The sequence below is a fragment of the Rhinatrema bivittatum genome, chromosome 8, assembly GCF_901001135.1.
Source record: "Rhinatrema bivittatum chromosome 8, aRhiBiv1.1, whole genome shotgun sequence".
Taxonomy (NCBI): domain Eukaryota; kingdom Metazoa; phylum Chordata; class Amphibia; order Gymnophiona; family Rhinatrematidae; genus Rhinatrema; species Rhinatrema bivittatum.
The window spans coordinates 3,559,102-3,573,977 of NC_042622.1; the positions used below are offsets into that span (position 1 = coordinate 3,559,102).

The window sequence follows — 14,876 nt, forward strand, 5'->3', positions numbered from 1 at the left end:
AAGATACTGATCCAGGAGATCCGGCTTCTCAACCCCAGATTCCGCATGGAGCGGATGAGGCAGATCCAGAGGCTCGCAGGCCGCGGAGGGTGATGACCCCAAGGTGGTTCGCCTTTTTCGCAAGGAGGAGTTTGTACCGCTCATCCCGGCTACTCTCGCTGAGCTGGGCATTGACAGCCCTCCTGAGGAAGCTAAGCTAGGTAAGATGGATCCTGTGTTGTTGGGCCTGAGAGGTCTTGCCACCGCCTTTCCTTTCCTTTTCTTGGCTACGGACTTGTTCCGGGAATGGGATACCCCGGATCTCGGGTTGAAAGTCAGTAAGGATGGATAAGCTGTATCCTCTGCCAGAGGAGGCTTTGGATATGTTGCGTGTTCCTAAGGTAGATGTGGCGTTTTCTGCTGTCACCAAAAAAACCACGATCCCAATCACAGGAGTCACAGCGCTCAAGGACCTACAGGACAGGAAGTTGGAGGTGCAATTCAAAAGGATTTTTGAGGTCTCCACCAAGGGAGTTAGGGCGGCTATATGCAGTAACTTTGCTATGAGAGCGGGACTCCGCTGGGTACAGCAATTACAAAGCCAATGCGGGTTTCTCGAATGAGGAGGCTGCCCAGGCGGGTCGCCTCGAATCTTCGGTGGCTTACTGCGCTGATGCCTTTCCACCTTTCACAACCTCTTGCGGACATCGGCAAGGTCCATGGTATCGGCGGACTCCACCTGTAGGCTCTTGTGGTTAAGAAACTGGTCGGCGGATGTATCTTCCAAGGCCTCTGGGATCTCTGCCTTTTAAGGGTAAGCTACTTTTTTGGAAAGGTCTTGGAAGATATGATTCAATCCCTGGGAGACAATAAGGTTCATCGTTTGCTGGAGAACAGACCTCGCTCTCGAGGTTCCTTCTCGTCTCGGGCCAAATTCAGGGCCAGATTCAGGGGCACTTAGAGAAGATAAGGCCATCGCAGAAAGATTAAATGATTTCTTTGCTTCGGTGTTTACTGAAGAGGATGTTGGGGAGGTACCCGTAATGGAGAAGGTTTTCATGGGTAATGATTCAGATGGACTGAATCAAATCACGGTGAACCTAGAAGATGTGGTAGACCTGATTGACAAACTTAAGTGTAGTAAATCACCTGGACCGGATGGTATACACCCCAGAGTTCTGAAGGAACTAAAAAATGAAATTTCAGACCTATTAGTAAAAATTTGTAACCTGTCATTAAAATCATCCATTGTACCTGAAGACTGGAGGATAGCAAATGTAACCCCAATATTTAAAAAGGGCTCCAGGGGCGATCCGGGAAACTACAGACCGGTTAGCCTGACTTCAGTGCCAGGAAAAATAGTGGAAAGTGTTCTAAACATCAAAATCACAGAACATATAGAAAGACATGGTTTAATGGAACAAAGTCAGCATGGCTTTACCCAAGGCAAGTCTTGCCTCACAAATCTGCTTCACTTTTTTGAAGGAGTTAATAAACATGTGGATAAAGGTGAACTGGTAGATGTAGTATACTTGGATTTTCAGAAGGCGTTTAACAAAGTTCCTCATGAGAGGCTTCTAGGAAAAGTAAAAAGTCATGGGATAGGTGGTGATGTCCTTTCGTGGATTGCAAACTGGCTAAAAGACAGGAAACAGAGAGTAGGATTAAATGGACAATTTTCTCAGTGGAAGGGAGTGGACAGTGGAGTGCCTCAGGGATCTGTATTGGGACCCTTACTTTTCAATATATTTATAAATGATCTGGAAAGAAATACAAGTGAGTTAATCAAATTTGCAGATGATACAAAATTGTTCAGAGTAGTTAAATCACAAGCAGATTGTGATAAATTGCAGGAAGACCTTTGAGGCTGGAAAATTGGGCATCAAAATGGCAGATGAAATTTAATGTGGACAAGTGCAAGGTGATGCATATAGGGAAAAATAACCCATGCTATAATTACACAATTTTGGGTTCCATATTAGGTGCTACAGCCCAAGAAAGAGATCTAAGTGTCATAGTGGATAACACATTGAAATCGTCGGTGCAGTGTGCTGCGGCAGTCAAAAAAGCAAACAGAATGTTGGGAATTATTAGAAAGGGAATGGTGAATAAAACGGAAAATGTCATAATGCCTCTGTATCACTCCATGGTGAGACCGCACCTTGAATACTGTGTACAATTCTGGTCGCCGCATCTCAAAAAAGATATAATTGCGATGGAGAAGGTACAGAGAAGGGCAACCAAAATGATAAAGGGGATGGAACAGCTCCCCTATGAGGAAAGACTAAAGAGGTTAGGACTTTTCAGTTGGAGAAGAGATGGCTGAGGGGGGATATGAAAATCTAAAAATCTAGACATAACTTATAACACTCACCAAATAGTACTTATTATGATATATTGTTACAGTATTTTTGATGGCACCTGTATAAGAGTTAGAATTCCAGACACTTTATGCAACATAGTTTTTGTGCCTTATTGTGAACCGTTGTGATGGCACCCGCTTAACGACGGTATAGAAAAGATTTTAAATAAAATTAAATAAATATGATAGAGGTGTTTAAAATCATGAGAGGTCTAGAACGGGTAGATGTGAATCGGTTTTTTACTCTTTCGGATAATAGAAAGACTAGGGGGCACTCCATGAAGTTAGCATGGGGCACATTTAAAACTAATCGGAGAAAGTTCTTTTTTACTCAACGCACAATTAAACTCTGGAATTTGTTGCCAGAGGATGTGGTTAGTGCAGTTAGTGTAGCTGTGTTTAAAAAAGGATTGGATAGGTTCTTGGAGGAGAAGTCCATTACCTGCTATTAAGTTCACTTAGAGAATAGCCACTGCCATTAGCAATGGTTACATGGAATAGACTTAGTTTTTGGGTACTTGCCAGGTTCTTATGGCCTGGATTGGCCACTGTTGGAAACAGGATGTGGGCTTGATGGACCCTTGGTCTGACCCAGTATGGCAGCTTCTTATGTTCTTATCGACCAGTGAATACGCCCAGCTCTTCCTTTCATCCAGTACCAATGAAGCAACAGTCCTGGTCCCAGCCGTTTCGGGGTCGAAGATTTGGCAGAACTGGTTTGGCTCAGCCTTCCCCAGGGTTCAAGTCTTCACAATGAAGGGGTGCCGGTCCACTCCTCGGTACCAGCGGTAGGGGCAGGCTGTCCCTGTTTTTCGAGGAGTGGGCCAAGGTGACTACAGACCAGTGGGTGCTGACCGTGATAAAACAAGGCTGCGCTTTAGATTTTGCACGTCTGCCCCGGGATCGGTTCCTTGTCTCCCCCTGCGGGTATGCAACAAAGCGAGTGGCGGTACGGGAGACGTTGCAGCGACTTCTGCAGTTACGGGCCATCGTCCCAGTTCCTCCAGAGGCACAAAGAAAGGGTTGCTACTCCATTTATTTCATGGTGCCATAGAGGCACCACGAAGCAAAGAGGGATCCATAAAAGCACTCTTTCTGAGCTCTGCTGGAAGGGGTGCGGGCAAATTGGCACAAAGTACCATATCTGGTGGGAGTGTCCCAGGATGATACAAGTTTGGCCATCAGTGACTGAATGGATCTCCCAGGTTCTAATGATACCGGTGGAAGTCAAACCTTGGCATGTACTATTGGGCCTTCCCAATTTGGGGCATAAGAAGGAAACACAAAGGTTTATGTTACAAGGCTTTATTGCAGCTAGATCGGAAATAGCATTACACTGGAAAAGCACAGATGTACCAAGTCTGGCGAAAATTCCTCATAGACTCCACACCTATTATCAGTTAGGTAGATTTACAGCAGTGCAGCATGGCCGATTAGGAGCTTTCTCAAGAACATGGGGACCATACTCTAAATGGTTAGATACGCAGATGTTGATACCCTAGCACCCCCCTTTACCTTGAAGTTCCTTTATGTAAAATATGGAAGCTTCTAGACCAGAATATCAGTTTTTACAAGTATTCTAAGCCCATTATATTCTATTTGATGGTCTGATTGACTATTGGAACTTCTCCTGACAAGATGTCTCTATGTATGGGACACACATTTTTTCCCTCATTTATCTGCAGGATCACAGGAATGAAAATTATCAGGTAAGAAACTAATTTTCCTGTCCACCACATACTTACTGGAATTCCATTCCAACTTGGTCTGCTCCAGATTTCAAGGAGCTCACAAGTTCTTGTGTTCTATTAGAAACAGATCTGGGGTGGACGGCCTGCAGATGTCAGATTGTAAATTTTCCTGCTAACAGATAATGAGCATAAGCCCATCCAGTCTACCCAACTTGCCTCACTCTGCAGTACCCTAGACCAGCACTTCTCAAACCTTTGGAGACCCTGTTTATACAAATGTATCTCATGCATATTCATTGTGGATATCCTGGGGTCCCCGGCACAGGATTGGGAAGTGTTGTTCTAGTTGACCTCTGGCTTCCCTTCATTTTTCTGAAGGTTTGATGGAACATGTAATCTCCTAATTACAGATGAGTAAACTGCAGAGAAGTCAGGTAGAGGTGTAGTGGCAGAGCCCGAGGAGAGGGAACACGGGGTGCTTGGTTTCACACTCACAAAGGGGGGAGTAGCTGGCTTGTTACGGCGGTTACTACCCCAAACCAAATGTGCCTGATACTTCACTTTCAATGCATATCCAGCATAGCTCTCTGCTTCAACGGCAGGGGAAAAGAAAAACAACCAATAAGGGCTGTATAACATAGTCTGGGTAAAACAAATAAGCATGGGTGTAGCTTGCTTATTGCGGCGGTTACTACCCCTACTACCTCTAACTAATCAAGCTTGATATTTCACTTGGATGCAGCTCCATCACTGCTCTCTACATTAATGGTGGGGGTGGAAGGGAAATAGAACCAAAGAGCTAAGAGAAACAGATAAGTATGAGAGAAAAAATGAGGGAAGCTTGCTGGGCAGACTGGATGGGCCATTTGTTGAAATTTAAGGTTTATTAGAGAAAGATAATACCGACAATACAAAACCATACAGCATCTGTGAAGCATGTACAATAACAAAATTGACAGTAGAATAGATGCAATAAAGACTTACAACAGATTCTCTGCTTTTCTCAGTTATTGTGTAAACATATCCCCCCCCCTTCTGTTCCCCTCACCCCCCACCCTTCTCCCCTACCATCCCTGGGAGCTCCTGCAAAGGTAGTATGAACAAATAACATAAGAGAAAATCAGACATAAAAGGAAATCATATCTTCTTCTGTTGTTGTTGCCATGTTAGGTATAAAGACCAGGTACGCTGAAAGGCCCCTATTTGTTTCCGACGGTGCGCCGTAATCTTACTAAGGGTACAAACCTTTGCCACCCGTGACTGAACCTGCAATAATGTAGGTACACCCTGAGACTTCCAGTGTAAAGCTATCTCACATCGAGCAGAGGTGACCACCAATCTAACAAAACGCTGTAAGGCCGTGTCGAGCTGTGGATAGTCTGAGTTAAGCAGGGCAACTATGGGGGTTAGAGTAATAGAAACATGCAATATGTCTGAAAGCCACACAGCCAGTCCCTGCCAAAACTGGGAAACAGCAGCACACTCCCACCACATATGATAAAAGGAACCTCGCTCCCCACAACCCCTCCAGCACCGATCCGAGGCCGTGGAATAAATTTTATGGAGTTTAGCGGGGGTATAATGCCACCGATAAAGGAGTTTGAAACTATTTTCCAAGTAGGAGGCTGAGATAAGACCCTTACACCCCACTGTAAAGATAGTGTCCCAAAAGTCGTCACCCTGCGGGGACCCCAGATCAGCCTCCCAGGCGGACAGGTATGTTGGGTGCGTTCCCATACCCTGAAGGAGCAGCTTATAAATTTTGGACATTAAGTGCTGTACTTTGTCAGCCGCTCGGCAGAAATTCTCAAAGAGACCAATTGGCTGGAGTAAATCCCGGGAAATATGGGTCGCTCTTGCGTAACTCAGTAGTTGGAGGTAGCGATAGAAATCCCCCTGAGGTAAGTCATGCCGGGCCTGGAGAGTGGAGAACGTCACCCACGAGGAGTGCTCCCAAAAGTGACTATAATTATAAAGACCCTTAGCCAACCAATCTGCAAAGACCTGCGGAGCTGTACCCCCCAAGAATGACCCAGAGTGAAAGGGGGAAAAAAGGACCGACCCCACCTTGGACCCCACCACCTGGGGCTTCCATTTATACCAAAGGCGTAAGGTACACTGAATCGGGTCCGGTAGGCCTTCCAATTTGGGCCCAGAGCTAGGAGGTTGCCAGAGGATATTAGTCAGCAGGTGTGGCCCGATAAGTTCCTGCTCCAGAATCGCCCAAGGTTTGCGGGCGGTGGTTCTGTGCCAATCAACAACAGCTCGTAATTGAGCCGCAACGTAATACCGTAATAAGTTAGGCACTGCAAGGCCCCCCCGCACCCGAGGTTGAAACAATACTTTCTGGGCCACCCTGGGGTGCTTCCCCTGCCACAGGAATTTCATAATCCTGCGTTGCCACTTGAGAAGCAGTGCAGTTGGTATGACGCAAGGAATGGTCTGGAAAAGGTATCCAATCCGGGGCAGGATGTTCATTTTAAAAGTAGCAATTCGTCCCAGCCACGAAATGTGGTATCGATTCCACTCCTCCATTTCCCTGTACAATTTAGCGAGAAGAGGTGGATAGTTAAGCCTAAAAACATCAGAATGAGCCCCTATAAATATACCTAGGTATTTAATTTTCTCCTTTGCCCATTTTAAAAGCAAAACGGGCTTTCAGATCCCGTGCCTGGTCCTCCGGTAACGTAATATTAAGGATTTCGGTTTTGTCCCAATTAATGGAGTAGCCAGACACTTGACTGAAGGTTTTAATAATCTCTACCACGGCTGGCAACGATTGCTGAGGGTCCGCAAGGGTCAGAATGACATCATCAGCAAACATCGCCAACTTGGAGGAATATGACCCCACACTAATGCCCATCACGTCCCTCGACAACCGGATCCGTTGGGCCAAAGGTTCTATAAATAGGGCAAATAGTAATGGAGAGAGCGGGCAACCTTGGCGGGTGCCCCGCTCAACAATAAAGAACGGGGAATAGCCCCCATTTACCTTAATGCAGGCCCTCGGTTTATCATATAATTTCTGAATCCAGGTAATGAAAAATGGATGGGCCATTTGGTCTTCTTCTGACGTCATTTCTATGTTTCTATGTTTGTGAATGTTAATGAGAGATGCAGAATGAGGAATTCCGGTGATTGGCACTGCTGCTTACGTATTTCAAACTTGTGCTAATTCAAGCCCTTTGCTATCTGCAGAGATTGTTTGAAGGGCACAATACTGAACAGTGCAGAGCCAGAGGTCTGCTGTCCTTACCTTGATGAGACGTACACCTGCCCAGGAAAACTCCTGGAGAGAGAAATCAGAGCGGTGAGTCAGGGGACTGTGGGGTGCTGTGGATCACAGTGTATAGTTTTGGGGTGCTGGTGACTGCAGAATTGGGAACGATAGTGTGAGTAGTCATGGGATACTGACTGCAGTGCTGGGGATCACAGTGTATAGTTTTGGGGTGCTGGTGACTGCAGAATTGGGAACGAGAGTGTGAGTAGTCTTGGGATACTGACTGCAGTGCTGGGGATCACAGTGTATAGTTTTGGGGTGCTGGTGACTGCAGAATTGGGAACGAGAGTGTGAGTAGTCTTGGGATACTGACTGCAGTGCTGGGGATCACAGTGTATAGTTTTGGGGTGCTGGTGACTGCAGAATTGGGAACGAGAGTGTGAGTAGTCTTGGGATACTGACTGCAGTGCTGGGGATCACAGTGTATAGTTTTGGGGTGCTGGTGACTGCAGAATTGGGAATGATAGTGTGAGTAGTCTTGGGATACTGACTGCAGTGCTGGGGATCACAGTGTATAGTTTTGGGGTGCTGGTGATTGTGCAGAATTGGGGACGATAGTGTGAGTAGTCATGGGATAGTGACTGCAGTGCTGGGGATCACAGTGTATAGTTTTGGGGTGCTGGTGACTGCAGAATTGGGAACGAGAGTGTGAGTAGTCTTGGGATACTGACTGCAGTGCTGGGGATCACAGTGTATAGTTTTGGGGTGCTGGTGACTGCAGAATTGGGAATGACAGTGTGAGTAGTCATGGGATACTGACTGCAGTGCTGGGGATCACAGTGTATAGTTTTGGGGTGCTGGTGACTGCAGAATTGGGAATGATAATGTGAGTAGTCTTGGGATACTGACTGCAGTGCTGGGGATCACAGTGTATAGTTTTGGGGTGCTGGTGACTGCAGAATTGGGAACGATAGTGTGAGTAGTCTTGGGATACTGACTGCAGTGCTGGGGATCACAGTGTATAGTTTTGGGGTGCTGGTGACTGCAGAATTGGGAATGATAGTGTGAGTAGTCTTGGGATACTGACTGCAGTGCTGGGGATCACAGTGTATAGTTTTGGGGTGCTGGTGACTGCAGAATTGGGAATGATAGTGTGAGTAGTCATGGGATACTGACTGCAGTGCTGGGGATCACAGTGTATAGTTATGGGGTGCTGGTGACTGCAGAATTGGGAACGAGAGTGTGAGTAGTCTTGAGATACTGACTGCAGTGCTGGGGATCACAGTGTATAGTTTTGGGGTGCTGGTGACTGCAGAATTGGGAACGAGAGTGTGAGTAGTCTTGGGATACTGACTGCAGTGCCGGGGATCACAGTGTATAGTTATGGGGTGCTGGTGACTGCAGAATTGGGAATGATAGTGTGAGTAGTCATGGGATACTGACTGCAGTGCTGGGGATCACAGTGTATAGTTATGGGGTGCTGGTGACTGCAGAATTGGGAATGATAGTGTGAGTAGTCTTGGGATACTGACTGCAGTGCTGGGGATCACAGTGTATAGTTATGGGGTGCTGGTGACTGCAGAATTGGGAACGAGAGTGTGAGTAGTCATGGGATACTGACTGCAGTGCTGGGGATCACAGTGTATAGTTTTGGGGTGCTGGTGACTGCAGAATTGGGAACGATAGTGTGAGTAGTCATGGGATACTGACTGCAGTGCTGGGGATCACAGTGTATAGTTTTGGGGTGCTGGTGACTGCAGAATTGGGAACGAGAGTGTGAGTAGTCATGGGATACTGACTGCAGTGCTGGGGATCACAGTGTATAGTTTTGGGGTGCTGGTGACTGCAGAATTGGGAACGAGAGTGTGAGTAGTCTTGGGATACTGACTGCAGTGCTGGGGATCACAGTGTATAGTTTTGGGGTGCTGGTGACTGCAGAATTGGGAACGATAGTGTGAGTAGTCATGGGATACTGACTGCAGTGCTGGGGATCACAGTGTATAGTTATGGGGTGCTGGTGACTGCAGAATTGGGAACGATAGTGTGAGTAGTCTTGGGATACTGACTGCAGTGCTGGGGATCACAGTGTATAGTTATGGGGTGCTGGTGACTGCAGAATTGGGAATGATAGTGTGAGTAGTCTTGGGATACTGACTGCAGTGCTGGGGATCACAGTGTATAGTTATGGGGTGCTGGTGACTGCAGAATTGGGAATGATAGTGTGAGTAGTCTTGGGATACTGACTGCAGTGCTGGGGATCACAGTGTATAGTTTTGGGGTGCTGGTGACTGCAGAATTGGGAACGATAGTGTGAGTAGTCATGGGATACTGACTGCAGTGCTGGGGGTCACAGTGTATAGTTTTGGGGTGCTGGTGACTGCAGAATTGGGAACGATAGTGTGAGTAGTCATGGGATACTGACTGCAGTGCTGGGGATCACAGTGTATAGTTTTGGGGTGCTGGTGACTGCAGAATTGGGAATGATAGTGTGAGTAGTCATGGGATACTGACTGCAGTGCTGGGGATCACAGTGTATAGTTATGGGGTGCTGGTGACTGCAGAATTGGGAACGAGAGTGTGAGTAGTCATGGGATACTGACTGCAGTGCTGGGGATCACAGTGTATAGTTTTTTTGGGTGCTGGTGATTATGCAGAATTGGGAACGAGAGTGTGAGTAGTCATGGGATACTGACTGCAGTGCTGGGGATCACAGTGTATAGTTTTGGGGTGCTGGTGATTATGCAGAATTGGGAACGAGAGTGTGAGTAGTCATGGGATACTGACTGCAGTGCTGGGGATCACAGTGTATAGTTTTGGGGTGCTGGTGACTGCAGAATTGGGAACGAGAGTGTGAGTAGTCATGGGATACTGACTGCAGTGCTGGGGATCACAGTGTATAGTTTTGGGGTGCTGGTGACTGCAGAATTGGGAACGAGAGTGTGAGTAGTCATGGGATACTGACTGCAGTGCTGGGGATCACAGTGTATAGTTTTGGGGTGCTGGTGACTGCAGAATTGGGAATGATAGTGTGAGTAGTCTTGGGATATTGACTGCAGTGCTGGGGGTCACAGTGTATAGCTTTGGGGTGCTGGTGACTGCAGAATTGGGAACGAGAGTGTGAGTAGTCTTGGGATATTGACTGCAGTGCTGGGGGTCACAGTGTATAGCTTTGGGGTGCTGGTGACTGCAGAATTGGGAATGATAGTGTGAGTAGTCATGGGATACTGACTGCAGTGCTGGGGATCACAGTGTATAGTTTTGGGGTGCTGGTGACTGCAGAATTGGGAACGATAGTGTGAGTAGTGTTGGGATACTGACTGCAGTGCTGGGGGTCACAGTGTATAGCTTTGGGGTGCTGGTGACTGCAGAATTGGGAATGATAGTGTGAGTAGTGTTGGGATACTGACTGCAGTGCTGGGGGTCACAGTGTATAGTTTTGGGGTGCTGGTGACTGCAGAATTGGGAATGATAGTGTGAGTAGTCTTGGGATACTGACTGCAGTGCTGGGGATCACAGTGTATAGTTTTGGGGTGCTGGTGACTGCAGAATTGGGAACGAGAGTGTGAGTAGTCATGGGATACTGACTGCAGTGCTGGGGATCACAGTGTATAGTTTTGGGGTGCTGGTGACTGCAGAATTGGGAACGAGAGTGTGAGTAGTCTTGGGATACTGACTGCAGTGCTGGGGATCACAGTGTATAGTTATGGGGTGCTGGTGACTGCAGAATTGGGAATGATAGTGTGAGTAGTCTTGGGATACTGACTGCAGTGCTGGGGATCACAGTGTATAGTTATGGGGTGCTGGTGACTGCAGAATTGGGAATGATAGTGTGAGTAGTCTTGGGATACTGACTGCAGTGCTGGGGATCACAGTGTATAGTTTTGGGGTGCTGGTGACTGCAGAATTGGGAACGATAGTGTGAGTAGTCATGGGATACTGACTGCAGTGCTGGGGGTCACAGTGTATAGTTTTGGGGTGCTGGTGACTGCAGAATTGGGAACGATAGTGTGAGTAGTCATGGGATACTGACTGCAGTGCTGGGGATCACAGTGTATAGTTTTGGGGTGCTGGTGACTGCAGAATTGGGAATGATAGTGTGAGTAGTCATGGGATACTGACTGCAGTGCTGGGGATCACAGTGTATAGTTTTGGGGTGCTGGTGACTGCAGAATTGGGAACGAGAGTGTGAGTAGTCATGGGATACTGACTGCAGTGCTGGGGATCACAGTGTATAGTTTTGGGGTGCTGGTGACTGCAGAATTGGGAACGAGAGTGTGAGTAGTCATGGGATACTGACTGCAGTGCTGGGGATCACAGTGTATAGTTTTGGGGTGCTGGTGACTGCAGAATTGGGAATGATAGTGTGAGTAGTCTTGGGATATTGACTGCAGTGCTGGGGGTCACAGTGTATAGGTTTGGGGTGCTGGTGACTGCAGAATTGGGAACGAGAGTGTGAGTAGTCTTGGGATATTGACTGCAGTGCTGGGGGTCACAGTGTATAGCTTTGGGGTGCTGGTGACTGCAGAATTGGGAATGATAGTGTGAGTAGTCTTGGGATACTGACTGCAGTGCTGGGGATCACAGTGTATAGTTTTGGGGTGCTGGTGACTGCAGAATTGGGAACGATAGTGTGAGTAGTTTTGGGATACTGACTGCAGTGCTGGGGGTCACAGTGTATAGTTATGGGGTGCTGGTGACTGCAGAATTGGGAATGATAGTGTGAGTAGTCTTGGGATACTGACTGCAGTGCTGGGGATCACAGTGTATAGTTTTGGGGTGCTGGTGACTGCAGAATTGGGAACGATAGTGTGAGTAGTCTTGGGATATTGACTGCAGTGCTGGGGGTCACAGTGTATAGTTTTGGGGTGCTGGTGACTGCAGAATTGGGAACGAGAGTGTGAGTAGTCTTGGGATATTGACTGCAGTGCTGGGGGTCACAGTGTATAGTTTTGGGGTGCTGGTGACTGCAGAATTGGGAACGAGAGTGTGAGTAGTCTTGGGATACTGACTGCAGTGCTGGGGGTCACAGTGTATAGCTTTGGGGTGCTGGTGACTGCAGAATTGGGAATGATAGTGTGAGTAGTGTTGGGATACTGACTGCAGTGCTGGGGATCACAGTGTATAGTTTTGGGGTGCTGGTGACTGCAGAATTGGGAATGATAGTGTGAGTAGTCTTGGGATACTGACTGCAGTGCTGGGGATCACAGTGTATAGTTTTGGGGTGCTGGTGACTGCAGAATTGGGAACGAGAGTGTGAGTAGTCATGGGATACTGACTGCAGTGCTGGGGATCACAGTGTATAGTTTTGGGGTGCTGGTGACTGCAGAATTGGGAATGATAGTGTGAGTAGTGTTGGGATACTGACTGCAGTGCTGGGGATCACAGTGTATAGTTTTGGGGTGCTGGTGACTGCAGAATTGGGAATGATAGTGTGAGTAGTCTTGGGATACTGACTGCAGTGCTGGGGATCACAGTGTATAGTTTTGGGGTGCTGGTGACTGCAGAATTGGGAACGAGAGTGTGAGTAGTCATGGGATACTGACTGCAGTGCTGGGGATCACAGTGTATAGTTTTGGGGTGCTGGTGACTGCAGAATTGGGAACGAGAGTGTGAGTAGTCTTGGGATACTGACTGCAGTGCTGGGGGTCACAGTGTATAGCTTTGGGGTGCTGGTGTTTATGCAGAATTGGGAACGAGAGTGTGAGTAGTCTTGGGATACTGACTGCAGTGCTGGGGGTCACAGTGTATAGCTTTGGGGTGCTGGTGTTTATGCAGAATTGGGAACGAGAGTGTGAGTAGTCATGGGATACTGACTGCAGTGCTGGGGATCACAGTGTATAGTTTTGGGGTGCTGGTGACTGCAGAATTGGGAACGAGAGTGTGAGTAGTCATGGGATACTGACTGCAGTGCTGGGGATCACAGTGTATAGTTTTGGGGTGCTGGTGACTGCAGAATTGGGAACGAGAGTGTGAGTAGTCATGGGATACTGACTGCAGTGCTGGGGATCACAGTGTATAGTTTTGGGGTGCTGGTGATTATGCAGAATTGGGAACGAGAGTGTGAGTAGTCATGGGATACTGACTGCAGTGCTGGGGATCACAGTGTATAGTTTTGGGGTGCTGGTGATTATGCAGAATTGGGAACGAGAGTGTGAGTAGTCATGGGATACTGACTGCAGTGCTGGGGATCACAGTGTATAGTTTTGGGGTGCTGGTGACTGCAGAATTGGGAACGAGAGTGTGAGTAGTCATGGGATACTGACTGCAGTGCTGGGGATCACAGTGTATAGTTTTGGGGTGCTGGTGATTATGCAGAATTGGGAACGAGAGTGTGAGTAGTCATGGGATACTGACTGCAGTGCTGGGGATCACAGTGTATAGTTTTGGGGTGCTGGTGATTATGCAGAATTGGGAACGAGAGTGTGAGTAGTCATGGGATACTGACTGCAGTGCTGGGGATCACAGTGTATAGTTTTGGGGTGCTGGTGTTTATGCAGAATTGGGAACGAGAGTGTGAGTAGTCATGGGGTGCTGACTGTGCAGTGTTTATGTAATTGGGATACCTGTGCCAGTGTTAATTGATTGTGGTTCTGGGGTCGTGCTGATTGTGTAACGAGGGGGTTTTGGGGTGCTGACTGTGCTATGCTCTGGTCGTAGCTCCTGTCTCCCTTGGAGTACCAGAATTTCCTGGATCACGGGGTATCTGTTGCTGAGAATCGGAGTGAGAATAGCTATCACTGCCGGACCACTGACTGCCGCAGCTGGTGCCTGTACGAGGATGACGTGAACGAGTTCCTGTGTCCTCTCTGCAAGAAGAATAACTGCCTGCTCTGCAAGGTACTGGGCAGAGGTAGCTGAGAAGCCAGGCTTCAGGATGGAAGCAGGAACAGGCAGAGAGGTGGGGATGCCCAGCAGGCCTGACTCTGGCTTCCTCTGTCTCCTGCAAAGGATCCATTCTGTGCTGCGTGCGCTCTGCATAATTAGGGACTTTCCTTTTCAGCTTTTGTTTTACTTTTCCTTGGAATTTCTCAGGGTTTATTATTACCAACGAGTGCATTCTTCCGCAGCCTCCTTTCCACCTCCCGTGCGTTTATTCCACGTCCCTTTGCCTCCTCTCCTCCAGGGGATGCACATTTCCATCTTTCAGCCTCTCTGCGTGGGCTTTTTTATGAAAGGGCCCTCTGCACTGATTCTCTTTGGTTTCCATGCAGAGCAATGCTGCCTCCTCTCCCCATGCTTTACCTACCTGTCTGGCCACTTTAAGGTCCTCCCCAGATCCCTCGCCCCCTGCCTGTGCTGCACCGTTCCCTTGGGCTTTTCTGCATGTTTCAGCTTGGAGTCTGTGCACCCCTGGGGTCTCCAGAAGGGAGGAGCGCGCAGGAGCTCTGCTGTGAGGCTGCCACGCTCCCAGTCCTCACACGTGGGAGGCATCATCAGACGGAGCCCGGCAGGGAAGACTTGTCAGAGACACACTGAGCCACGCGGCCACGTGGCATCCCTCTCCAGCCACGGAGATGTAAGCATCGCAGTGCCAGGGAGCTCATTTTGGCTTTTTGCTCTTATGGAAAACTTGTTCCTCTCTTTTTTTTTTTTTCCTCCTCACGTTTTTGTGGCTTTTCTTCTC

General features: G+C 47.9%; 1 protein-coding gene across 2 annotated transcripts in view; it reads left to right on the forward strand.

Annotated features, from left to right (window-relative positions):
* The window catches only part of LOC115097450 (ranBP-type and C3HC4-type zinc finger-containing protein 1-like), an 84,047-nt gene that overhangs the window by 44,969 nt on the left and 24,202 nt on the right, over positions 1-14,876 (forward strand). For both annotated transcript variants that reach the window (XM_029613270.1, XM_029613269.1), the window contains exons 7-8: positions 7,231-7,342; positions 13,910-14,089. In XM_029613270.1, the coding sequence (XP_029469130.1) occupies positions 7,231-7,342; positions 13,910-14,089 (292 nt within the window). The remainder of the gene's footprint in view (positions 1-7,230; positions 7,343-13,909; positions 14,090-14,876) is intronic.